Raw genomic sequence first — 26,738 nt, 5'->3', positions numbered from 1 at the left:
AGTTTGATCTAACAGCAGAGGCTGGCTAGCCAATAATTTTCTCAGTATCAGGCATCAGCAGTATTTTGTCTATCTACTTACTGGGAAAATACAAGAGAAAGTTACTGAACAACAAACTTCTGCGTGTAGAACAGTGCAGATTCTGCCTACAAAACTGCTTTCTGGAAACTTTCAATGTAGGTAGAAGTGTGCTTAGCTTTTTACTTCCTATTGTAGTTTTGTTTCATTAAACTGATACGACAGAATCATCACAGAATTGTGTCAGTTGAAAAGGACCACAACGATCATCCAGCTTCAATCCCCCTGCTATGTGCAGGGTCACCAACCACCAGACCAGGCTGTCCAGAGCCACATCCAGCCTGGCCTTGAATGCATCCAAGGATGGGGCATCCACAGCCTCCTTAGGCAACCTGTTCCATTGTGTCACCACCCTCTGAATGAAAAACTTCCTCCTAATATCTAACCTAAACCTCCCTGTCTCAGCTTAGGACCATTCCCCCTTGTCCTATCACTGTCCACCCTTGTAAACAGCTGTTCTTCCTCCTGTTTATACACTCCTTTCAAATACTGGAAGCTTTCAAATACTGGAAGGCCACAGTGAGGTGTCCCTTGAGCCTCCTCCAAGCTAAATAAGCCCAGCTCCCTCAACCTTTCTTCACAGGAGAGGTGCTCCAGCCCTCTGATCATCTTGTCCTCCTCTGGACCCACTCCAAGAGCTCCATGTTGTTCCTGTACTGGGGTCCCCAGGCCTGGATGCAGTGCTGCAGATGGCACCTCACAAGAGCTGAGTAGAGGGGGACAACCACCTTCCTCTCCCTGCTGGCCACTCCTCTTTTAATGTGGCCCAGAACACAGCTGACCTTCCAGGCTGGAAGCGCACACTGATGGCTCCCGTCCAGCTTCTCAATTAGCACCTTTATTCAAGCTAGTAATTTTAAGCCATTTGCAAGCAATGTTTTTTTAAACAAACTGAAGTTATATTTAACATCAAAAGATTATTCAAACCAACATTCACAGGAATTCAGTAGCAATGCCCACAACTACACAAATGCAAGCAAATGCCATTCAGTAACACACAGGAGTGTATTTTATTGCATCACCCTGACTTTAGACTAATTAGTGGTCTTCAATATCAGATGCCTTGGACTCTTCCCTTCAGTGCATACTCAATGAGCTCTTTGCAAATCATAGCCCCAAACTGGCAAATAGTGCCAGGCCAGCTGTTAAGCTGCCTGTCATCTCAAATCACAAATCAAACACAAACACACCAAGCCTTGATGCTGAAAGATTGCTGAATTTATTTATTATCTGTGCACAGTAGAGGTTACTATTAGGAAAACCTCAGAAGATATACAGTGTTTTGTTGTTTGTTTTTTTTACCATGGAACTTGAAAGTAATTAAGAGTATCACTTGATGACAATGTGTGAGACAGATGTTTCCAATTACAAAAATCAATACATGTTAGAACCTCAATGAAACAAACCAAAAGGCCTCAGAAGCTGCTTCTGAGCACAAGGCAGTACCTCTTTAATTCGCACAACAATTAAAGTAATTTACAGTTAATCTGTGTGAATATTGAGACAATTTTACAATGCAAGTTTCTGTAGTTAGATTTAAAGAGAAAACCAGAACAGTAATTGCAGGATTTTAAAGGAACTTGCCTAAGCTTTTTTTTTTTTTTTTCTTGCTGAGATGGTTACCAAAGAGGCTGGAAGGTTCTACACTGAAAACATGGCATATAACTTTTCCTGGCTTTTTTGGTTACTTATAATTTTTTTCCACTGCGATGTGTAAATTTCTAGAAATGAGCTGTCTCCATTGTATATACTGTGTTTATACCTTATACAAATTAAAGCAAAAATGGTAGATTACTCAAGTGGTATAAATCTTACAGTGTTCTGCTAGCAAGAAAAAGAAATACATGCTGAAATCACAATAAGCAGAATTGGTACCCACAAATTATAGCTTCAATCAATTTTTTTCTTTTTTAATTTGTACTCTACATTAAATTACTACTGAAGGCTAATGTTTAAGCAGGAAATAAACTGGACAGTTGCGAGTGATACAAAACCTGTTCACGCAACTGTGGAAGCTGATATAGTTTCAAAAAATCACAGATAATGCAAAACAGAAGATGTGTGATGCATGCAACAACTGAGAAAATTCACTGATCCCCATTTTTCGCAGAAAACTACTGCACTCCACCTTAAAATGTAGATAGGTTTTAGTTGTAACAAGACAACCCCGAGAGTCAGAATGCAATAAAAGCAAGTATTTTAAAGATTTAAGAGCTGTTATCAAAAATAAATTACATTTTTTCAAGTTAAAGGAACACTGCTACGAAGGCTGAGAGCCAAGGAGCCTTTCAATAGCTGCATTGATGTCTCCACCTGTTGCTATTAGTGCCTGCAGGTTTGCTTCGCGGTTCAAAAAGCCCATTGCACTCAGCTGCTCCAGTTGTTGCTGAAATCTAACTTCTGGGTTTTGGAACTGCCAAGAACAAAATTTCAAGTTGTAAACCCACAATATGCTTTTGGCAAAGCACTAGATTTAAACATAGTGGCTTCCGCACCATTTACATGGCACTCAAACTACATAAAAAGAAATAAATAGAATAAAATAGAGTTCGATATGTTTGTGCTGTAAGAATAACTTCTTAACATGGCCACAGATACAGATTATGTGCCTATCTGTATTTGGCCCCATTCTCCCTCCATATTATACATTGAATATTTTAATATAGTGTGCACATTTAATTAAACACGCATAAAACAGACCTAGATCATTTAAAAAATGAAATGGTTCAACCTACTAATGTCAGACAGCAGAATTTTCATGATGTTGCTGCTGGCAATCAGTGTCTCAGGCTTTCTTTTCTTGGTATGAAAGTCAGCTTGCTTTTAATCTTCCAAGTATTTGTTGATTAAGTTACCAGAATTCTACCTGTTGGAAAGCTTCAGCCTGAAGCAAACTCGCAGTAACGCTTTGTGGGTCAATACTGCTCATTTATAAACTCACAGCAAAATTCTCCAATTCAAAAGCACTTTCAAATGAGAACAACTATAAGAAAATAATGTGCTGGGGTAATACTAAGAAGTCACTCTAAATCAGTGAGATCTTAGATGTTAACACAAAACTTGTGCAGCTGTTGTTAATTACACTTTTGTTCTAATTCAACAATTTCATCCATCAAGAAACTATTACCAGCACAAGTTCCAAACACATGGCTCCAAGCCAACAGGAAGTAAAACAAATCTAAAACTGAACAAGACCCATCTCCACTACTTGCTTCTCCCTAGGCACAGCAAAGCAAAACAGTCAATTGGTAGCCTAAGACTCCACAGCATCACAAAACGTACTGCAGTTTGGACCCACAGAATGTCCGTGAAGCATACAAATTCAAAACCCAAATAACTGGAGTGTGGCTATTCCAAAGCATTGGACAGAGGCTGTCACAGCTACAGAGTAGCAGACAGCTCTGCTGACAAACATCTGTGCTTTCTGCAATTCTAAGCTCTTGCCTGAGTCCACATTTCACCAGTCAGCAACTTTATCACCTCAATTTACTCCTCTGAAAGCATTTCAGAAATTCAGGGGTATGAAGATGAGTACATTAAAAGGATTAACTGTTAAAGGACACTTTTACTCAAATTTAATTATACTTAGCATTTACCTGCACAGCTCCAACATCCTTTTTGAGCCACTTCTGCTTTTTCTTTTAGGGGTGGGGGAAGGTACCAGAAGTACTCTGAGCTCTCTACTCGGTTTCAGGTTTGTTTTAATTTGTTTTCAGAGAAAATGTTAGGAACAATTAAAAGAAAAAAAATATATATCTATACTGTAGTAATGTACTTTACCTGAGCATTTGCACTAGCAAGAGCCTGCAACATCTGCTGAACAAACTGCTGGTGGCTGGGTTCAGCAGCTCCTGATGCTGGATTTGTATTGTCACTGGGAACAGAAGTAGGTACATTGGACCCAGTGGGAGTTCCGGTGCTTCCCAATCCACCTAAACCAGGATTAAATCTGCACAAGTGACAGAAACAGAAATAAGCTGAATAATAAACCCATGCTTAATTGTGATGTCTCTTCTAATCCTATATTTTATCACCACGTAGAAATACTGTCAAACACAGTGTTGGTGACATACTAAGACAAAGACAATAGTCATCACTGTTCAAAAACACACTGTGTTGGGAAACATTCCAAAATAAGCTTAGCGAAACTTAAAAAGAGTTCTTCATATGATAAAATCTCTACCTGTAAAAAGAAGCACAAGAGAACACAGCACAAGAGAAAAGTTGCTTTCCAAAACTGTGATACTGAGCCTTACCCTGGTATGAGTCCCGGCGCCTCTGTTGCCAGTGTCTGCAAACCCTGCTGAATCTGTAGTAAAGCCTGCATTGCTCTGGGGTTTGACATAGCTGATAATGTGTCAGGATTCTGCATCTAAGAAAGTGAGAGAGACTTGTGACAGAATCACACAGAAGCTCTCAAGTGTTAATTTTTAACCACTTGATGTTTTACACAATCTGATATGCTTTCAGAACTCGTTTTTTAGTTTTAAATATGAATATTTACATTAAATAATTCATAGTCTGGGGGGGTTTCTTGAGAAAACTTTCACAGGAGATGATCAGTGAACTTTTTCTAATGTGAACAAAGCCTTTCAAATAAGCAGTATACCAAAGTTATGTTTTTCAGTTCCACTTCTAAAGGCTACCATATTCCAAAGCCAAGGCATGTGCTAGACCATCATCATTCTAGAATTAGTCTCTTATGCCACACTACTGGTAAGCAACAACACTGATTATCTGTTAGTCAAGTTTCATTATGTCTAATAAAAAGTTACAAAATATTTATTTCCTAGCTAAATTCAGATCACTGAATCATAATCACAATTTGTGCGTGTGTCCATATCTGTAATTCCTATGCAGACTATAGGAATGTGAACAAATATACTACAAAACATACTAGCAAGCAAATTCACAGTAGTGAAGGACCTTTATTGCGACTTCAACTAAGAAATGTTTTTTCACATCCACAGGCAACTTAAAAAGCAAGTCTATTTCTGAAGTTAAATGCCCTGAAATCAGACCATTTGAGATATAAAAATCAAGACTAATAGCTTACCCTCACCTCTGCTTATAGATGCCGCTCAAAAGTAAAAGCTATTTGTTTCAGTTACAAGTGAGACCGTACCTAGATCTAATTCTAACAGCAGACAGGCTGATAAATCTTAACAGTCTCCAATTGGTAACTAGACCAAATTTCTTCTGTTGCAAAAACATATGACACAAAAAAACAAATTCTAAAGCCTATCTTCCGCTGGTTCAGAACAGAACTGTAGAATAAGGCATTAAGAAGTCTGGTCTGGAATATGAGTGTATAACAAGACTTAAGCGTAGCTATCTGTTAATAATCTCCATTCATCTCTTGGATTTTTACTTTTCCTGATAGTTAAAAGTTAGAGCATAACTGAATCAATAGCTGGCAAAGTCTACCAAAATCCTGCAGATCACCTTGAAAGAAATCACAGAGCATGCGTGGGACAACTGGGGAATCAGACACTGGTAGCAGAGCTTTATAAAAGGCAGGTCCTGCTTGACCAACCTGATTTCCTTCTATGATCTAGTGATCCATCTGGTGGATGAGGGAAAGGCTGTTCGTGTGGCCTACCTAGACTTCAGCAAAGCCTATGACACTCTACCACAGTATTCACCTACAGAAGCTGGCAGCCCGTGGCTTGGACAGGTACATTTTTCACTGTGTAAAGAACTGGCTGGATGGCTGGGCCCAGCAAGTGGTGGTGAATGGCGCTACATCCAGCTGGCAACCTGTCACAAGTGATGTTCTCCCAGGGGTCAGTGCTGGGGCCTGTCCTGTTCATTACCTTTATTGATGACCTGGATGAGGGCATTGCGTGCACACTCAGTAAATTTGCAGACAACAGGAAGCACTGATCTGCCTGGGAGTAGGAAGGCCATACAGAAGGATCTGGACTGGCTCGATCTCTGGCCTGAGGCCAACGGGATGAAGTTCAGTAAGGCCATCTGCCAGGTCCTGCACTTCAGCCACAACAACCCCAGGCAACACTACAGGTCTGGGACAGGGTGGCTGGAAGGCTGCATAGAGGAAATGGACCTGGGGGTTGATGCTTAGCTGAATGTGAGCCAGCAGTGTGCCCAGGTGTCCAAGATGGCCAGTGGCATCCTGACTTGTATCAGAAATAGTGCTGCCTGCAGGAGCAAGGGAGTGATTACCTCCCTGTACTCAGCACTGGTCAGTCTGCTTCAAGTCTCAAGTATTGTTTTGAGCCCCTACAAGAAAGACATCGAGGCCCTGGAGCATGTTCAGAGACAGGCAACAAAGTTGGTGAGGGGTCTGCAGCACAGGCCTTGTGAGGAGTGGCAGATGGAGCTGGCAATGTTCAATCTGGAGAAGTCTCAGGGGTGACCTCATCCCTCTCTACAGCTGCCTGAAAGGAGGTTGGAATCAGGTAACTAGCAACTGGACTACAGGGAATGGCCTGAAGTTGTGCCACGGGAAAATGAGGTTGAACATTAGAAAATATTTCTCACAGAGAGTGGTCAGGCACTGGAATGGGCTGCCCAGGGTGGTGGTAGAGTCACCAATCCTGGAGGTGATCAGGAAACATTTAGATGTTGTACTGTGGGACATGAGTTAGTGGGAAATAGTGTTGACAGTTAGACAGTCAGAATGGATATTTTTAGAGCTCTTTTCCAACCTTGGTGATTCTATGATCTCCAGAGGAAAGCAATTTGGGCTCCTCAAAGTAAGCTGCTGCAATTATTCTGTAACACTGCCTGCAGCAAGAGCAATGCACTACAGACCATCTAATGATGGAAGCTATACAGCTAGATGATGTATTTAATTCCCAAAACTTTTGTTTACTCCTATTCAAATAACACAGTGCCACTACTCAGTGACAGTTAGCATCATGCAGATACCCAAGCAACAAGCACAGTGGTGCTCATGAAGATAAAGCAATTCTCAGGCTTTTGCTTCTTCAGAACCCATCCTACTCTGAATGAACTGATTTGGGTCTTTCTAGGCACACTGCAAAATGCCTTCACTCAAATATTTAAGGTGGAACCAGTAGGAAAAACATAGTTAAAGATTTCTCTGTTTATGGAAAAAAGTACTGATTCTAAGCACGCAATCAAGAGTAAATCAAAAAAGCTGTGCCAATCATAGACAAAATAATATCCACCAAAAGGTTTAACTTTTCAAGAGGATGGAGAGACCAAGCAAGATTTATAATGGAACAAAATAATTTAGTGTCTGAAGCTAATGAGAATGTAAATAACAGAGTCTAGCTTTTAATCAAACCAAGGCAAGACACAAATTTACTGAAAAAAAGTTCACTGAGGTATAGACATTTAATAATAGCTAGCAGATCATCTTACTTGTTGAAGGAAAGTAGGAAGCTGTCGTCTCATTTGCTCCTGAAGCTGAGGATTTCCAGCAAATAGAGGATTATTCAACATCATCTATAGGACAAAAATACTTAAATTCAAAGATCAAGCAGTAAAAACCACTGTGGGTTTAAAGGCAACTACTTAAAAAACACCAGTCATGGAGAATATGATAACGAATACATACAATAATCATCTAGGAAAACTCAAGCCCTCAAACACAACTGTCTCCTTCAACTAAAACTTGTTATGAACCACCAGCATAAAGATACTGTAGGGATTTTTCTTCTGTTATCTTCTCTTAAGTGGAAAAAATTGCCGGATCCCTGCCAAGACAATCTTGTTTATATTATAGGATGAATCACTTTTGCTCAACCTCTGCTACATATCTAAATGATAGTCTCTTTGTAAATATCATCTTCAGAAGATCAGATCCAAGCAGAAAATAAAGCACTTTATCTTGGTTTAGCATTTGACTTTGGCTACTATTTCTTTAACTGAAATGTGAAAACACTTCTAAGATATTACTCACAGAACAGCAGTATCCGTAATTCTATAGCAAGCAAGAGTCACAAGTAAGCAATTAAAACCAGAACACCACCTAGAAACAGCACTAACTCTACCCTTTCACTTCTCTCAACTCAGATTACTGTGGTTATTTATTTACAAGAAAGCACATCTAACTTAAAGTACAAGCATTTGTTTTCTCTGTCTGGCTTTGACACTAGGTCACAAGTTCAGGATTGTGCAGAACGTACATAAACTTACAAGTTACTTAAGAAGGATGCCTGGCAGGTGTCCAACTATAAATAGAAGAAACTCACTGCAACAGATTGTTAAAGGTAACTTGGTAGTAATTTAGGTGAGCCAGGTATTAACATACTTGAAAAACTGGACCATTCACTGCAGACAAGTGTTGAATTGTTGCTCAATTACCATCACTCTGTAGTGAAAATTAAACTATCATACAAACAAATATAAAAAAAAAAAATGAAGTCAGTGCACATAGTACAGCAACACACCACTATAACAGATGCATTTACCTGTACTGCAAGATCAGGATTCTGGCTTAATGATTGCATCATGCTTCTCATATATGGGGCTGACAACATATTCTGCATAAGTTGTGGGTTTTCAGTTATCTGTTGCAACAAACTCTGCATTCCTGGTGTGTTGAACATACCAGCTTAAAAAAAAAAAAAAAAGTAAAAGGTCACTTTATATTAAACATCCTATCAAATGAATCAGACTGCCTAGAAGTGGGACATAACTGATTGTTTTCTGCAAGTTTTCGTCCCTGAAATGCACTTTAATGTGGTTTTGCGTACACAGATGCATCTGCACCCTAAAAATAAGTTAAGAAAAATGTTGTATCTATAAAGTAGGCCCACTAGGCCGGTAACTGTTTTCATGTTTGTTTGCAAACAGGAAAAATGCCATCACTCATCTAGCAATTTACTATTGTTGCTGTTTTAAGGCAATACTCACACAGTATCATTCTTAGTTTACTTTTCATGTTTTTATACAGAGGACTTTGACACTCAAATGCTGCACTAAAGAAATAAAAGCTTTGAATTAAAATTTCTCTTTCTAATAAAATGGTCATTTCAGCAAATTTCCCAAACATATGCAACTGCAATAACAAACACACCTCCTAGTCCAGGTCCCAAATTTGGTATGGTTGAGCTCTGTCCCGTACTGCCAAAGGTGTTATTTCCAACATTATTACTGTCAGCATTCTCACCACTTGTGCTGGTGCTTGTAGAACTCTGAGTACTGGACTGAGGAGCCCAGGGATTTGGTAAAGGATCTCTATTTTCTGTACGAGATGGCTGACTGTCCCCTCCTGATGATGCATTGCTTACTAAAGAAGCAAATGGATTACCTCCAAACTATAAAGGAAGGAAAAGCAAACATGCATCATTCTCTAAAGCAAACTGTTTTTAAGTTCGCAATAAATGTCAAGTTACCTTTCCAAAATTATCATGAAGATAAATGTTGATGGCTCTTGATTGGTTATACTCACCGTTCTAAAGTAACTTAAGAGTAAACATGGAGAAAGAAAACGGAGTTTCCCCAAATAAAGTCTCACTTCTTTTTGAAAATAGAATTTCTACTGTACTAATACTTCGATCAAGATAAGACTGTATATCCTACAGTTTACAATATTTGAAGTCTTTTCCCATTTTAGGTTACAGATCACTAAATCCACCCTTATTAACTTACCTGGAGCTCATAACATTACAAGTCAACAAAGTAAAAGAATTTAGATTATGCAGTAACTTATTTAATATAGAAATGTATCAAATTCAAAATAGCTTCTCTGAACCAGAGCACAATATCTGCACTTCTTCAAGCTTAAAGGGGCACAGAATACGTAAAAAAGTAAAATCTTTCCTTTCTCTCAGCAGAGAGAGAAGGCCATACTGTGAATTCAGTCTTCAAGAAAACTTTGCCAAGTACACATTTGAAAAGTTATGTAGTTCATATTCTTTCATTTCTGAAAAATATTTATTCTCAGTGGCATCTGCAATCTTTTCTCACCTGTTCCTGTGCTGCATTCAACATTGGCTCCTGAATATCTGTATACATACGTCGCAAAGCATTGTATCCACCTGGTATACTTTCAAGGTTGCTCAAGGCTCGGTCTTGGTTTCGCATCATTTCCTGCATCATTGCAGGGTTTCTAGCAAGTTCTATTGTCTAAGGAAGTGGAACGTTTAATCTGTATTAATAAGAAATCCATTCTAAAGTGAAAACGTCAGCATCTGACAGCATCTCTTTTATTAGCATATTATCATTGAAGTTGAAATCAAGATGCCAGCTTAGTGGGAGCCAGCAGAATTTGATACTTGCATGTGTTCTGTCACAGCTGTGACTACACTGGTCGTGTCAGAAAGCACTGCTAAACAGAAGAAAAACCTTGAACATGTTATCCTTTCTGCTCTCTTTTCCTTTTTTAACATAATATACTTCCGCCATCAGAAGCGTTTACCCACAGTGTACTTCTATCATCATTACAGTGCACATCTTATAACACAAACTTTAAATGCTCTCATTACAAAATGCCTTCATTGGCTTTTTGAGATCTTTAGCCACACAACATATCTTCCATAATGTGCAACTTTAGAAGCACCCAGGGAAATACCCGCTGTTAGATAAACCAGAAATTAGTACAGTTTACCAAAAGTAGTGATTCTTCAAAACTTGCTGGCTACATGACAGGGGATTTTGAGTGCACACAGCTGTATCCAACTCTAAACTCAGAAGATATTATCATACAATCTCCAACATCTATCAAAACCATGCTGCAGATTTTCTGAATTACTTATTTCAGACTTTAACAACTATAAACATGACTACAAGTTGCTTACAGTGACATTATATATATATATACACACACACACACACACACACACACACAAAGCTCAAATTCTTCAAAAAACGTTTCTCAACAAAGGACATCCAGTTCTTGCTATGTTGTTCAGCTACAGTATAATCAAAGGTCACAAAGTCAGAGGTTTTTCTACATACCTGCCTCATTATATCCGGATTATTCAGCATATGTCCAATTTCTGGATTTCTCTGTATCAGTTGCTGCATTTGAGGGTTAGCCATGATTAACTGCCTCATCAGGTCAGGATTTGAAAGCACATTCTGAATAAATGGATTCTCCATTATCTGAACCATCATTTCTGGGTTGGACATGAGTTGCCGTTGCATCTGACTCTGCAATTCTGAAAAGCTTGATGTATTTAAGCCTAGGCTGCTCAGGCCTGCCAAACCTCCAAGGCCACCTTTAGAGGAAGAAAAATATATATAATTGAATTTAGATTTCTTATAATAAATCTAAACAGAACCACATCTTTTGTAAATGTAAAATACTTGGCTATACTTCACATTTCAGAAATTAGAAAATTCAGTGGAAACTCCATCTTTGTGAGGCTGTTAAGCATTCATTTAAAGAAACAGATTTAATGAATAACAAAACACCTAAAAAAAAAAAAAATCTAACAAATTGCTTTGGAACAGAACTTATTACAATACTAACAATTTCTCATTTTCCACAGCATAGGAAGTAGTGATGCTTGAATTCTGAGGCCTTGATATTTTTTTCCCCTTCTAATGCATCCTAGTCCATTTGTCTAACTCTTGTTCAGACTGCAACTGAAAGAGACCGCACCAGTATGATGTATATTGCCTATTCTTATTAAAAGCAGAGTTCTTCTGTTTCACTGCTGCAACAAGAATAATGCTTTTACTTCCCTTCCTTTGCTGAGTCCAAATAAAACTTTCATATTTTATTTTAGAATGTAGTTAGCTATAGAATTGGTTACACCTAAAAAAAAGCAATTGTTTAATGCAGCTTTTTCAATTCTGTAGGTTTTTTCCTTTCTTCTTTTCCAAGGAAGCAAATGAGATGAAAAAAAGTATCAGAAACATCGATACTGTGGAAATAGTAATTTCAAATGAACACAGCAGTCTTCTTTCACTAAGGAGAAAACAACATGCTTGGAAACTGAAAAATAATAAGACCGTAAGATTAGCAGCAATTTTGCTTGGCTTTGTATTACAGATCCAACTTTATCAATACTCCCTTCATGCCAATTCAGACAGACTCTTAAGGACAACACTGGGAAGAGTTTGATTGCCCCACAGTGCCAGAATACAGCATCAGCAGCACTCTACTATTGAAGGTGAAACAGCTCATGTCTGTAGCCTGTTCCCACAACCTGTGTCACAAGTATTTGTAATTAACTTTTGTTTCTGCCTTTTTTTTTTTTGTTTGTTTTTAAATCTTGATTGCTTTAGACTAAAGCTTCAGAGAAAATCATCTCTACCCCATAGAAAACACCCACCAGAGAATAGTCTGGATTGGAGAGAACCTTGAAGATCATCTAGTTCCAACTCCCCCTGCCATGGACAGGACCCACTATATCAGGCTGCCCAAGGTGACACTCAGCCTTGCCCTGAAAACAAGATACGGGGCATCCACAGTTCCTCTGGGCAGCCTGTGCCAGTGCCTAACGACACTCTAAAAGAATTTCCTCCTAACATCTAATCAAAATCTCCCCTCTTTTAGTTTAAAACTGTTCTACCCCATCCTATCACTATCAGACTATGTAAAAAGGTGATCTGCCTCCTACTTAAAAGTTCCCTTTAAGTACTGGAAAGACACAATGAGGTCTCCCTGAAGCCTTCTCTTCTCTAGAGTGGAAGAGTTCAACTTCCTCAGCCTTTCTTTGTAGAACAGGTGCTCAACCCCTCCAACCATGAGGTCTAACAGACATTCTTACCCAAGCCAAAAGGATTACTATTAGTTGAAGCTGATGTTGAGGTACTACTGCTTGATGCTGATGTGGTATCGGCACTCCCACTGGTATTTGTTTGCTGAGCTTGGTGGTCTTGTGATCTAAAAAACAAAAAGACAGTTTCAAAGTTACAAATGTAGCAAAGCAATTTAACTAATGTCATTAAACATAGCAGGGTGTCATACTTGGGAATCTTAGTTTTTCATTTTATTATTATTCATTTTATAATTTTTCAGAATCACATCTCTCTAGATAGCTTCCTGCAGTCAGTCTCTCAGACATCTGTAACATCTTGTTCTTCAGAAGAAGTTTCAACTGTAACAAAAATGGATGGGCATCACTGCAACCACTACCACCTTCTCATGCAACCGTGGAGATACCTGACAGTGCATTGCTTTCTAAGTCCTTACCTTGCTTCAGGGATTCTTTGCCTTACCCAACAGTATTTGATAGCCATCAGACAATAGTGATTACATGCTTGAGGCTTGAAGAAATAAAGTCAAATAAAATCTAACGTATCCCATAAAGGATTCAGGAAAGATGGCTTACTCAATGTGAAATTCTATTACTGTCTTATAACAAGACAAATATCAGAATCTCAGTAATCTTCATAACTAAGAATGGAGTAAAATCAGCTGCCTAATTCACATACTCACTACACTTGTCTCTAGTAGAGGCAATGGTATTGGTGCTGATGTATTGTGTAAGAGTTCAGAGAACTCAGCTGATTCAAAGCTAACCTAGCCTCTACTCAGTGATGCAAGATTTAAGCACAGCTCACTTGCTAAATCTGGTTCATTAAACAATTACATAAACATCTGCATTTGAAAAATTGCCAAATTCTACAGATCAGTTCATCTCAGTAACTTTCTTCTGTACTTGCTTCAATAACACACAGTCAAAACAAAAACAAAAAAACAACCCGTACAAGTCAGACAGATGCCTTTAGTACAGAGGCTTCCCTGAAGTTTCTAAGAGTGCTCTGTTGCTAAAATCAAAAACCAAACCAACAATGAAATGCTTTGCAGATTTTGCAAGTTCTTCCATCAACTCATCAGTATTACCTTATAAAGGGTCCCATCAACACCCCTGAAAACAGATAGCCAAAATGTAGCATGTCAAGTCATGAACACTGAGGGTACCATAGAATTTAGCAACTTCATTCAAATTGCTACTGATGTTCCAGTGTAGCAAAGGAGACACTAATTTTTGTCCAAAAGACCTAACGGTTCTCCTAACACTTCAGTCCATAATGATTCATATAGATCAGTTTTGCTTATTTTCATTTGTACTCTAGTAAGATAATTCCAGGTCTATGAAAGCACTCATAGAAACTATTGAATGAAAACTTGTTCTAGAGGGAAGATCCCAGATATACACTAACCCCGGAAAGGGGTACTTGGGCTTGTAATAAGGCTTCCTGACAGAAAGTAGTGGGTAATACCCTGGGTTCCTGAGAACAATGTTGCAGAGTATTTATGCTTAAGAGCAACTGACAACTTTGAACACAAGACCAGTACAATCACAGCTGCATACAATGGCTTGGGCAGGAAGGAACCTAGTTTCCAACCTCCCTGTCCTGGACAAGGCTGCTACCCACTAGATCAGGCTGCCCAGGCCCATCCAATCTGGCCCCAACGTCTCTAGGGGTGGGACATCCTCAGCTTCTTTGGGCAACTTGATCTAGAGCTTCACCATCCTCTGAATAAAGAATTTCCTCCTATCGTCTAATCAAAACTATCCCCTCTTTTATTTTAAAAATCAGTCCTATTTGTCCTGTCACTATCAGACCATGTAATCAGTGCAACAAGCCAAGCAACTGTCACAAATATCAAAGACTGCAAAGGTGGTTATACTTAATGTGAACTTCCTAATGAAGACATCTGGGGCTTTTTAGCCTAAGAAAATACACAAACATTTTCTCTGTAAGAAAAAGGTATAATATAAGCATAAATCTTTACTTGGTTCTTCAGCTATTCTGAAGAACGTGAGCTACTCTCAGTTGGTGGGTCTCAAAGTAAAACAGAAAATAGGACATGACTGTAAAGCATTTCAACATGTTTCTATTAGGAAACGGAGGTATATAAGCACACTGGTTATGTCTTAAGTCTTTCAGCTTCAAGCCTCTTAGTGAAAATTCTTTCAAGTCTATGTTTTAAGTCTACTTTACCATGACGGCCCCTCATCAGCCTGTGAGCACCTAAAACAGTGCTTATGTGAAACTTCATTTTCATAAATTCATTGTATCTTCACTACCTACTTCTAACAACTGCTACTTTGTAACTTTACTAGCCCCATCAAGCCAGGCAGCATAAACTGCACTACACTGTGGGAGACTGGGATAGGATGTGATAGAATACAATGTGGACAGAAATGCTGAGAGAACTCATGCAGGGACACCAAGCCTTCCTGAAGGAAAAAAACAAAAAAAAAAAAAAAAAAAAAAAAAAAAAAAAAAAAACTTTGTAAAAACAACAATGTGATATTGCACCTAGAACTGATCGGAGGCGAAGTGTGAGAAGGTACAAGAGACTGACTGGCACTGCTATTTCAGTAATTTGATTTAACACTTACAGCTACTGTTAGGTCCAATTTATGAACTCACAGAGGAGTGTGCAAGTCAAAGATATGCTATTATCACTACTACCATGGTCTATGAAACTTCCCTATCACACTCAAGAGACCAAATTAAAAAGAGCAGAAGTCATAACAGCAGAGTACTGTTCAGAAACATGGAGAATAATATTACAGTACTGGATTATATTTCATATAATATCACTATTGCTTATCAGGCCTACATTTCAACAGGTGCCTGAAAGTCAAGATAATGCTAGTGAGGCCTAAGAGAGGGAAAGATATTACTTTTTTCTGCTTACTGCTTTCATGCTCTTTCCCTCCAACATCTGACTTTCTCCCACAGAAGATCCTTGCCACAAACAGGAGAGACATAAAAACAGGAAGAATGCTTTCAGACTAGAACAAACATGTTATTGACTATATAATCTAGATTCAAATGAGGTATACCTTACCCTAATTAACAAAAATGATTTTCAGTCAGCTCTTCCTTCAGGACACTTCACAAGTAATTTGTAGATTTATGCATCTTTCTCACTGTCATTTAGAAGCAGCCTCATCAAAATATCTCAAAAAAAAAATGTCTTTCTGCTCAGGCAGATAAGTTGGTTGCACTAAAGTAATTCTCCCTCAAGGACTTTTCCTCCTTTCTCCAAAACAGAAAGGTTTCTCCCCCTTTTTTTTTTATTATTTCTTTTTGATGTCCCAAAAGTAATGCTGCTCAACAGACACTTGTGGTCACTAAAAGCTGCTACCTAATACAACTATAAAAATGCAATGCAGTCAACATTCAGCAACACTATTGAAGTTAAAACAGCAAAAGCAAGAGAGCAACCTCATGTAGCTGTAGGTGATCCTATTCATTGCAAAGGAGCTAGACTAGATGACCTTAAAGGGTCTCTTCCAACTCAAAATATTTTATGATTCTATTACTTGCATGCAGAAACACGCATCTGATTAAAATATGACACAGGTCTAATAAACGAGCATTTTAACTTCAGACTTATTTTGCACCACGACTAACAAATTCACTGTAGTTGCTTAGTCAGATCTAAGTTTGCCCAACAGGAAGCTGTCATATCAGAAATTAAAAGTATTTTGACTTCTTAGAAGCAGAGAGACAACTGTTTGTTATTTACCTGTTTTGTGTTTTGATAACCAGGTGAACAGTGAGTCCATCATGAATCCCATGCTGAGTCAAAGTATCTTGATCTTTCAATATTTTTCCAGCAAATATGAGTACAAGCTGATTGGTATTGGACTTGAAGCGCTTAGAAATTTCTTCCTTAAACTAAACAAAAAAGTTAATTTTATACACTTACGTAATTGTATATTGAACTACTATGTTTTTAATAATTACTGGACTTGATTCAATCTTAACATACTAAAGCACATGCTCTGCACTTTTTACTTTACGCAATCTAGAAATACTTTATTAAGGTCACTCAACTTTCTTTTTTTTTTTATTTTGTACAAAGGAAATGACAATCAAGTCATTCCTCTTCCATGCAATAAAGATGAGAAGTGTTTCACAGTTAGTATTTCAGGCACACATCCATGACAATAACTACATACTAGTGTGTGGACACATGTTAACACACACAATTTACATGTTTTACCAAGTATACATACTATTATATGCACATATTACATATCAGTATACGTATACTAATATGTTTATATATATATACACACACAAAACATACACACACTACAGAATTTATCCTTTGCTGATTAGACTGAGGATAGAATATTCCAATTACAGTGAATCTGTCTATACTTTTCCTTGAACCAATTGAAGAATTATTCTCAGACAGTTTTGCTGCCCTCCATGCAACAACATTAGCACTCCTTTACACACAGGCAATAAATACTTCTCAGCTGGCCCTGCTTTCTCAGCCAACTCATAACATAACCAAAGGAAACAGTTCTAGCCCAGGTCATGGTGAAAAGCCACCTACTTCAGCTGACCACAAAAATTACACTCTCATTAGCACAAGAGAACATGGAAACCCATCATATACCTTTCTGCCTTCTTAGCAAGTAGCAACCAGGTTACACTTTGACTGAGATTTTATTATTCTGAAGAAATTTTCACAGTGAGAAAAAGTCACTAAAAGTAAAAAGGAAAATAGTTGGAAAAAAATGAGAAGGAATGACTTGATTACACCAAAGCCAGGAATACTTCTAAATAAAACTACTCAGTAGGTTAATTATTTTTTGAAGGTGAGCACCACACTCGTCGAAATTATCCATGCTTTATCATGATGTTATGATGTGGAATACTAATAGCAAAATTACAAAATTGCAAAACCATGACACCTAGTCAGTTGGGAAAAACTCCAGAATTTCACCCAAATTGGCATTTTAGAACTGAATTGACCATACCTCTTCAGAAGAAAAATTCCAAGCATTCTAGAAGTTCTCACTCCTCCAGAAAACTCAAATATTAACCATACAATTATTAATAATTATGTTTTATAATTGGCAGGACTAAAAAAAAAAGAAAATCCCCTAGTATCTAATTAAAAGGGCTTATTGTACAGGAAGAGAAAAGAACATGCCAAAAAAAAAAAAAAGTGTCTGAGAGACAACAGAGGTAAGTCTCTGTCTGGGTAGCAGGTAGCCCCTGCTTAGTTAAGTCTGATCACACAGATTTCATTCTGGTTCTCATAGAAACAGCTTCTAAGTCAGCCTTTACACTGACAATATTTAGGCTTGTCAGTATTCCAGAAAGTCATTGCATCCATTCCTTTCTGAGGTGGCTTACTTACCTGATCTATTACTCACATAAACATCTAGCCTGTTTTCAGAGGTCTCCAGCAATAGAGACTCCATTATCTTTTTTACCAAGAAACCTCCAGTGCTTCACTCTCCTGTTTCTTCATTGTCTGGCCCACCATGGCCAACACAGATTGTTCAGCTTAGAATAAACGTTGCAGGACAGCTAACCTTTCTTTAAGGAGTAGTGTTTGCTAATCCAATTGTTCTTACTACTTTCTGGATTTTTAAGTTCACTTATAAGTGTAAGACTCAAAATGCACTACAGTATTCTACATAAATTCTTACTCACTCTAACTAGGATAGCAGGAGAAACTCTACATCTTGCAAGATACATTTTCACTTACAAGAAGCAGAAGCTCATATGGGAAAATAACAATGCAGACTTATTTAACAACTATTAACTCTTTAGACCATTTTCTGCAGAATAACTTCATAGACAGTTGCTTCCTAGTGTGCATTCTTTCAGTTAATTATTCCCAAGAATGCACATTCCAGAGTAGCAAAACCAGGAAAAACACTCAGTTTGGTACAAAGTTAATGCATAAAAACACTGTGCCAGACCAAACAGTAACGTAATTTGCTGTCATACTTTCACAATATGGTGTGACAGGGAGCAACTTAATTATCATAATAAATTTTATGCTGTAGTGTAAACAGTACTTAGAGCCATGTCCTGCCAGGTTTCAAGAAGCAGCTATCTAACCACGAGGCCAAGGAAACAAAACGCCTTTTATAGAACATAACTATGTGGTACCTAGTATTACTAGTATAGGCATCAAAGGCTATGCACATTCTTTTCCCTGCTATCATGATACTTCCTTAGATGACCTGCAAGAGCAACACTAATCTATGACATGAATGCAAAATCCAATGTACCAGAACCATAAAGAACCCTTTACAGCACTGAACGTGCACAATCCAAATGCACAAATGACCCTTTTCCAGCCAGGAAAACAAATCTATCTTAAGTACTGAGACAATTTCAGATAACTGAGGCATATCCATGTAAGAAGACTAACTGCTGGGAGGGAAAAAAAAAAAAAAAAAGAAAAACTAAATATAAGTCAGGTCTTTTTCAGCCTCACCTGAATTCAGCATAATCTTGAGATTTCTGCAATGGTTGATAGCCATGCTTTGTATTTTATCCACAAAAGAAAGCCATCCGGATGTGACACCATGAAATTCATTGTGTGAACAAGTCAGATGACTACTTTTAATAATCAAAAATAACAACACAGCAAAATAGGCCTGTGAGAATAGCAGTCTTTTTCAGAGGCAAAGAGATCATTTTATACATCTGCAGCAAACTAACCTACAGATTTTTTTCAGTACAAGTTTTTTGGTTTTTTTTTTTTTAATTCTCAGCATCCAACTTATGCCAGTTTTCAGAATCACATAATCTCTGCCAATACTGTAAGATGATTAGACCTAAGTTGGAGTGCTCTCAGGAGGATCTACCTGGAATACTGCGGTCAGGCCTGGGGCACCCAACATAACAAAGACATGGAGCTGTTCAAGCGGGTTCAGAAAAGGGCCATGAAGATGAGGGGTGGAACACCTCTCCTGTGAAGATAGGATGTGCACTCTGGAGTAAAGAAAGCTCTGCAGAGACCTCATTGTGCTCCCAGTATTTAAAATGAGCTTACAAGAAAGATTATGAGAGACTCTTTACAGGGTATGTATTGATAGGAAAAGGAGGAATGGTTTTAAAGTGGAATAGATTAACATCAGGTGTCAAGAAGAAATGCTTCAATATGAAGGTAGTTACACAGCAGAACAGGCTGCCCAGAGAAGCTGTGGATGCAACACCTCTGGGGGTGTTCAAGGCTGAGCTGGATGGGTTCCTGGCCAGCCTAATCACAGGAAGGGGTATGGGACTTGATCTGCAAGGTCTCTTCCAACCCAAACTACCCTACGATAACATAAATCGCTACTGTTTGTTTTGTGAAGAAGAGTTAGGGAGAGTGGAATACAAAATTTTTTCCCATACTCTGTGGGCAAGCATCTCTCCATTTAGTCTGCACCTCCCACTGTTACTGGTAACTACATTAAATGCAAGATCATTCTCATATAGTAAAAGAGGAAACCCACATCTTCTTTAAATTCAGAAAGAGTGAAGACAAAAATGAAGAAATGAACGGCAACTGCATTCAGGCTCCCACAGACCTTTTGTACATGTAGTTTTCCACTAAATCTACTCAACGTTATTGTCTCTGAAGGTTTTTGCAAGATACAGGTGAACATCATTCTGCTGCTGCCCACACCCAAACCAATGTGAAAAGAATCCAACTGGCATAGTTCCTATGTGAGCTAGTTATAGTAAAAATTCTGTCCGTGAACAAAGCATCTATGTATCTGAATACATAAGAACAGTTGGCTATAAGAGACTTTTTTGCACAGCCATACTTCAAACCTTTGTCTTCTAACATTTGACCATCTGATAAACTAGCCTTGGAAGGTTCATCAAAGTTTATTCCAGCTAAAGTAAAGAACTTCAAATGCAAACTGTATTTTGAAATATTACCACCTTATGATTCAAAAGCTTTTTGCTGACTCACTCTCTGCCATTTAAGACAGCAAGAACATTACCCTCCATCCACATGGATGCTGCGAAGAAAGAATGAAAGGAGGAAAACAAGTAAATGAAAAAAAACACACAAAAAAAAAAAACAACCCACAAAAAAACCAAAAAAACATTTCCCAAATTTTCTCAATGTTGACTTAATGAGACATAATTAAAAATGAAATTACTGTAATAGCATGAAAGAGGCCCTGGGGAATTAACAGCCAATTACCACTGAAAGGCAATGTATAAGAGGCTCTAGAAAACTGCAACTGCTTTGAAAATACTAAGATAAAACTTTATCTAGATGACAATAAAAAAGCTAAGTTGAAATCCTCCCAAACCAAACTGTTTTGAACATGGTAATGAAGCAAAGGTTTATACCTACTATGTGGCAGAATTGCAATTTACACTCCCAGCAGTTCCTCAAATAACAGTCCTGTTACAAAAAACATGGCCAAGTGCCATTACCTTGTTCATAACTGCTGTTTCAAAACACATCCAGGACTATTTAAACTTTCAACTACCTCCTCTACTAAAGCACATGTCTCAGTATATTAACAATACTCCAGCCTCTTTCACCCACACACAGAAGTTTCAACAGAGGCTAACACTGATGAGCTCCAGATACATTTCATACAATGGGATCAAAAGTCTTCCAAACCCAGGAAGTGAGGAACCAAAGAACCAAATACACTCACAGCAATACAACAGCTGATGGCTATGGCCTCCTTTCCAGATGAATCACACCGGGTAATCTCATGACTCTGAATTAAAGGGAATCAGTGAAAATGGAGTTTTCATTGCATAACTCTTGGATGTTATACAGGAAGAGGGACAAGAATTTGTGGTTACAGGCAGCAAAGTACTTCTGACATGGCCAATTTTTGCAGCAGACAAAGCAATGCTGGAAAGCGCACCCAAAATTAGGCTTCCAAACATGCTTCTTTTTGTCTGTTATGACTTAATGGAGAGCTACCATCTCCCCATGCCCTTGTCAAATACACACGCAAGTTTCATAATCAAGTTATTCCCCCAAACACTGCCATTAACCCAAACTGGCAAAAAAGTCATTCTGAGAAACAAACTCACATTCTTAATGTGTTTACAATCCTAACAGCTCAAAAAGGAAAACCAGAGGTAGTGCCATCTAGTGGGAATATCTCAGGACTCACTCACTCTCTAGCCAGTTACACACCTTCCAGGCAAACTTCAGCAAGCCATTCCACTCCTTCTTGCTTTGACCTAGGAGAGATGATTAGCAGTTCCTCCCTTTTCCACAAAAGGGCTCTGCAACTACTGGCAGATAAGTACTGCGTCTGCAACAGAATAGGCCTTTTCTCTAGCAAGCCACCAAGACTGAAAACGAACGTATTACATGCAAACAAATCTTGCAGAAAAGATGCATTTTAAGAACGTATCCTACACTCTCTTCTTAATATGAAACAGCATAAGACATTGTTCTACTTAATGAGGAAAGTTGGAGAATATTCATTCTTCCTGAGGAGAAACTGCTAGGTGAATTACTGCCAATAGAATTATTACTCATTTGACCATCAGTTAAATCTCTCTCAACTGTTTGGTTTCAGTAAGCTTTAAATTTAAAGTGACAGAGAATATACAACATGAGTGAACTACAGACATTAGTTAATATTCTTTTCAGTCTGTCAGATGTAAGGAACTATTAACCACATCAACAAGATGACAAAAGTTATTTCTTTTTTAAACACGTAATCCATCATGTAATTCACAATTCATAAAGTAACCTTTCACATACTTTTATTGACTTTCCCACATAGATAGATCTTATAGTCACTAGATACAGATGTTGAGTGAACTCTGAAATACATAGAACGCTTAATGCTATTTCTACAATATGTATTAATCCATGTGGGTACTTCCCTGCTGGTGTCAATTTTAAGCAGTACACAAAACTGCCTTTTACAGTTCTGTGCTCCCCCCTTCCTCATCCCCTCAAGACTAAGGATGACTGAAGCTAGCAAATCAAGCTTACAGAAAATCACAGGAGGAGGATGAGCACTATTTGACATGGATAACTTTAAAGAAAAAAATAGTCTCAAAATGAAGCTGCTATGCTGCATAAAAGTATCTACATATAAAATACTTTATATAATTACTCAAACATGTGTTCATATCTTACCATACCTGCCAGTCATTTACTAGACAACACCTGCCAAATATCATGGTTAAATAAACAGAACTCAGAAGTAGCACTGAACTAAGCCGAATGTCAGGCAAGTCAGCATAATTTTTTTTATTTTTATTTTTTTTTCTTTTAGTTCTACCAAAATAGCAACTCTATCAGGTCTACACAACAAGGTTTAGTTAGGCTGGGGAGTTGCAGGAGTGAGCAGCCTCTATGAGCAGAGTCCCACATCAGATCAGAGCCAGTTCCAGCTGCCACAAAAGCAACCCATTGCTGGCCAGAGCTGACTGTTTCTGGAAGAGCAGACTGAAGAATAGTGGGAGAGAGGAGCAAGAATATGTGAGAGAAACTATCCCACACCCAACAAGGTTTGTGCAGAAGGAGGGAAGGAGGAGCTCTAAGCATCAAGCAGAAGTTTGCACCCTGCAGCCCAGCAGAGACGCAGAGGACAGCAGTGGATGAAGCTTGAAGGAGGGTCAGCCCATAGACACCCCCACAGGAGCTCCCAGGCAGTGTTGCAACCCTGGAGAGCAGCCTGCTGTGAGGGAGCTGCCACCCATGCAGAGCAGTGCCTGAAGGGTGGGCCTTGTGGTACAAGGCAGCGTTGGAGCTGTACTTGAAAAGCTGCAGCCTATGGGAAACCCACATAAGACTGAAACCTGTGGGAAGGAGCGATGGGAATTCCTTGTACTGATAGTGATTAAAGACATGCTGAGTGCAAACAGATTTCACAGGGGAGAAAAAACAAAATAAGAAAGAGACAGATGAGCAGCACTTGTCTCTAATCAAGCAACCCTCCAAAGGGGCTTATAATTTGAAGGTTATTTTCCATTGTAACCTGTGTACTCCATGTTCTGGATGCACAACGCAGCATCAGCAATGACTCCATTACTGAAGTTTTCAATACAGAAAAAAAAAAAAAAGTGAGACTAACCCATTTTAAGGGTCAGCTCTGGAAACATCACATTTACTGCTGATGCTTATTGTTAAAAACAGCTTATTATTACAGTTTAAGAAAAACAGGTTAACATTAGCCACTACCAGACACTGTATTTTAGTGGTAGTTGTGACAGTTTAGGACCCACAGCAAATGGAGGGCCTCCAGGGGCAATCTTTCTTCATGGGAACCAAGGTATAACTGCAAATACAATCTGTACCCCTGATGTACTGTCAAATGTTTAGTTTTTAAGATAAGTGGACAACAATTATATTTCAAGCAGCATCTTTTATTAACTACATAAAATCATATGTCTTCTTTTAGTAAAGTTTTCTTGTTAGCTTATTTAGACATTTGCTTTTAAGACAACTGATCACAAAAAAAAAACAAAAAACCTGGCATCTCAACCGACCTTCATATTTAAAAAAAAAAATCTTGATAAATTTGTAAAGATAAATTTCACTTTAAGTAAATTTGTTTACACCTCCTTAAGTATCCAAATAGATTGCAATTACGTTGTTTTTGGTGATAAATGTTATCCTCCTGTTAGATCTGGAATATGAATCTCCAAACAAATTTTTTAAAAAGACCCCATAAAGAACTTTCCAGTAACTTTATTCCAGTAACTTTAGAACAGTGCTGATGTTGCTTAGAAAATTAAAAAAAAGTGCCCCCTTCTGACAGATTTCTGCAAACATTAGAAGCAAACGCTGCCACTTCACCTTTGGGAGAAATGCCTAGATTAAGTTTGCAGACAGTGTACCAGGTAGGATGCTGCAAAAAGACCAAAGACAGGAGAGCATCACCTCCCCAGCAGCTGAAGAGAGGACCTCAATTAAGCTTATTTCTGAGATGCTTATAAGCAAAATAATGAGAAAAACTTGAAAGAAATACCAGCATCTTGTCCCCTCACAGCAACTACGTAGAACAAAAGTGTAAATACTAGCTCAGTTGCTGATACTATGCTCAGGGCTTTTACTTCACCTCTTGTATTCCCCTTTGATAACCTTGTAGTGTCTTCTGGTTTAACCATAACAAATGATATCAAGCTTTGCATTTTGACAATAGTGGTGACACCTGGCGATAAATTCAGAGCCTTCAGCAACTAACTCAAACTCCTCAGCAAACTGACATTCAGTTTGGGAAAGGCTGTCATTCCTAGATAAGCAGTACATCTGAAGCCTAAAATCAGAGTCTCATCCCACAAGCTTTGAGGAGCTCAGCTGCACCCTGCTGGATTTGATAATATAGGCACCATAACAAGGTCTATGTGCTAATGAGAAACTTAAATACATAGCCAAGATTCTCGAAAATAGGTTTTGAACTAAATACGGGCCTGGCCCACACCACCTTTTGCTTGGACACCTCCCAGTGGAACCTCACAACTACCAAAGATTCCCCAGCAAGAACCCCATATTAACTCACCACATGTGTGGCACTGCATTTTAATATATAAAGCAATTCTAAGAATAGGCCATCACTTTGGTGGAAATTGTATGTACACTTACATGTTTAAGAGTATGAGATCTGTGTGCTTTACATCCTGGGTATGCATGCTAGGAAAAGCAACCAAACTTGCACCCAGAGCTACAAGAACATAATGTCAGCTTTGTAACCTGCCACTCAGATTGTCAACTTCCTTGACTGGATTTCTGTGACAGCAGAGCTCACATATGCAACCATGCTTTACTCCGAAGTTACCAATCACACACAAGAAGGGAAAAAAAAAAAGTCAAACTGAGGCACCTCATCCAAAGATGCTTTAGAGAACATTTCAGATAAATTACACGGAAAACAAAGTAAGCTCTGAATCCCCTCCAAGCAACTGCATCTTTTGGAGTATTCCAGCAAAACAGTATCCATCTCCTTCACAAACAGAAGACTGATTTTACAGACTCTACCTTAGGCTTTGATTGCAGTTCCTCTATGGTTGGTTGCCCTCTAATTCAAACAAAAGCCCCCATTAATACCTGCACAGAAAACCTCCACGAAAAACAGGAGCATTACAGGAAACTGAGATGACGATTCACTACTTCTTTCAAACCGAAGGCACCAGGGCTAGGGGGGGGGGGGAGGGAGGGGGAAGGGGATAAAGGCTTTCGTAAGAAAAGTGCAGCTGAAGTTGCGATTTGCAGTGCGAATTTTATAATCTCTCGAAAAAGACAACTTCCCTAAAATTCAGATGCTCGCTGTGGCGTTATCGTTTGGTTTCTTTTTTTTTTTTTTTTTTTTAAGAGCACATTTTATCCAGATAACGACCGGCCCCGCAGCGCTCTCAGCAAGGTAATTGCGCACGCTCTCCGCAGCCTCGCCGGCGAGCAAGAAGCCGCCTCTCGCTGCCAGCCTGAGTCAGCCGGGCCGGGCAACGCGGCAAGAGCCGGGCCGGGCCTTCTCCCGAGCCGGCACGCAACCGCGGGGAGCGAGAGGTGGCGGGGATGCGACCGCCCCGCAGGGAGCGGACCCCGGCCGAGCCTCGTCGCTCTCCGGCCCGGCCCCACGCAGCTCGGGCAAGCAACAGTCGCTTCGTCACCGGCACGGGCCCCAGCCCTGCGGCGTGAGGCCGCAGACCGCGGCAGAGATCGGCTGGCAGGCCGCGTTTCTCTCGCTCCTGGCCGCCCCTCACCTGCCGGATGCTGCTGGTTTCGGCAACAGAGAACTCCTCTTTCTCTTTGGGAGTCTTCACCGTGACTCTGATAATGCGCGGTTCGTCGGCAGTGGAGCCCTGAACGGGAGTCTCCGGGGGGCTGCGGCGCCCCGCGGGGCTGTCTGCGCCGTCCGACATGGTGAGCGGAACCGGGCCAGTTCCTAACGCGCGTCAGCTCCGAACGAGCGCAGCACTCCCAGCCCTCGCCTCACCCCACCGGGCTGTGCCCGCTCCCGCAGCGCCGGGCGGAAATACCCCGGCCTGGCCGCGGCGCGCATTGATGACGCAGCTCTTCGGGGAAGTTACTAGAAAGGGGC

General features: G+C 39.3%; 1 protein-coding gene across 2 annotated transcripts; it reads right to left on the bottom strand.

Annotated features, from left to right (window-relative positions):
- Positions 1-1,272: 1,272 nt before the first annotated feature.
- Positions 1,273-26,738, bottom strand: UBQLN1 (ubiquilin 1). Of its 2 annotated transcripts, XM_072360112.1 has the most exons (11): positions 26,401-26,738; positions 16,466-16,617; positions 12,738-12,853; positions 10,975-11,237; positions 9,985-10,143; positions 9,092-9,332; positions 8,484-8,626; positions 7,432-7,515; positions 4,335-4,450; positions 3,859-4,027; positions 1,273-2,491 (listed from the first exon to the last, which is right to left on the bottom strand). In XM_072360112.1, exons 1-11 carry the CDS (start codon positions 26,557-26,559, stop codon positions 2,339-2,341), a joined length of 1,755 nt encoding a protein of 584 aa, XP_072216213.1. In that variant the 5' UTR covers positions 26,560-26,738; the 3' UTR covers positions 1,273-2,338. The 2 variants fall into 2 exon arrangements, with proteins under 2 accessions (XP_072216213.1, XP_072216214.1); XM_072360113.1 differs by lacking the exon at positions 9,985-10,143 and having other exon boundaries at positions 26,401-26,698.

Source organism: Excalfactoria chinensis, chromosome Z, assembly GCF_039878825.1.
Source record: "Excalfactoria chinensis isolate bCotChi1 chromosome Z, bCotChi1.hap2, whole genome shotgun sequence".
Classification (NCBI taxonomy): domain Eukaryota; kingdom Metazoa; phylum Chordata; class Aves; order Galliformes; family Phasianidae; genus Excalfactoria; species Excalfactoria chinensis.
This window is presented reverse-complemented; position numbering and strand designations above follow the sequence as displayed.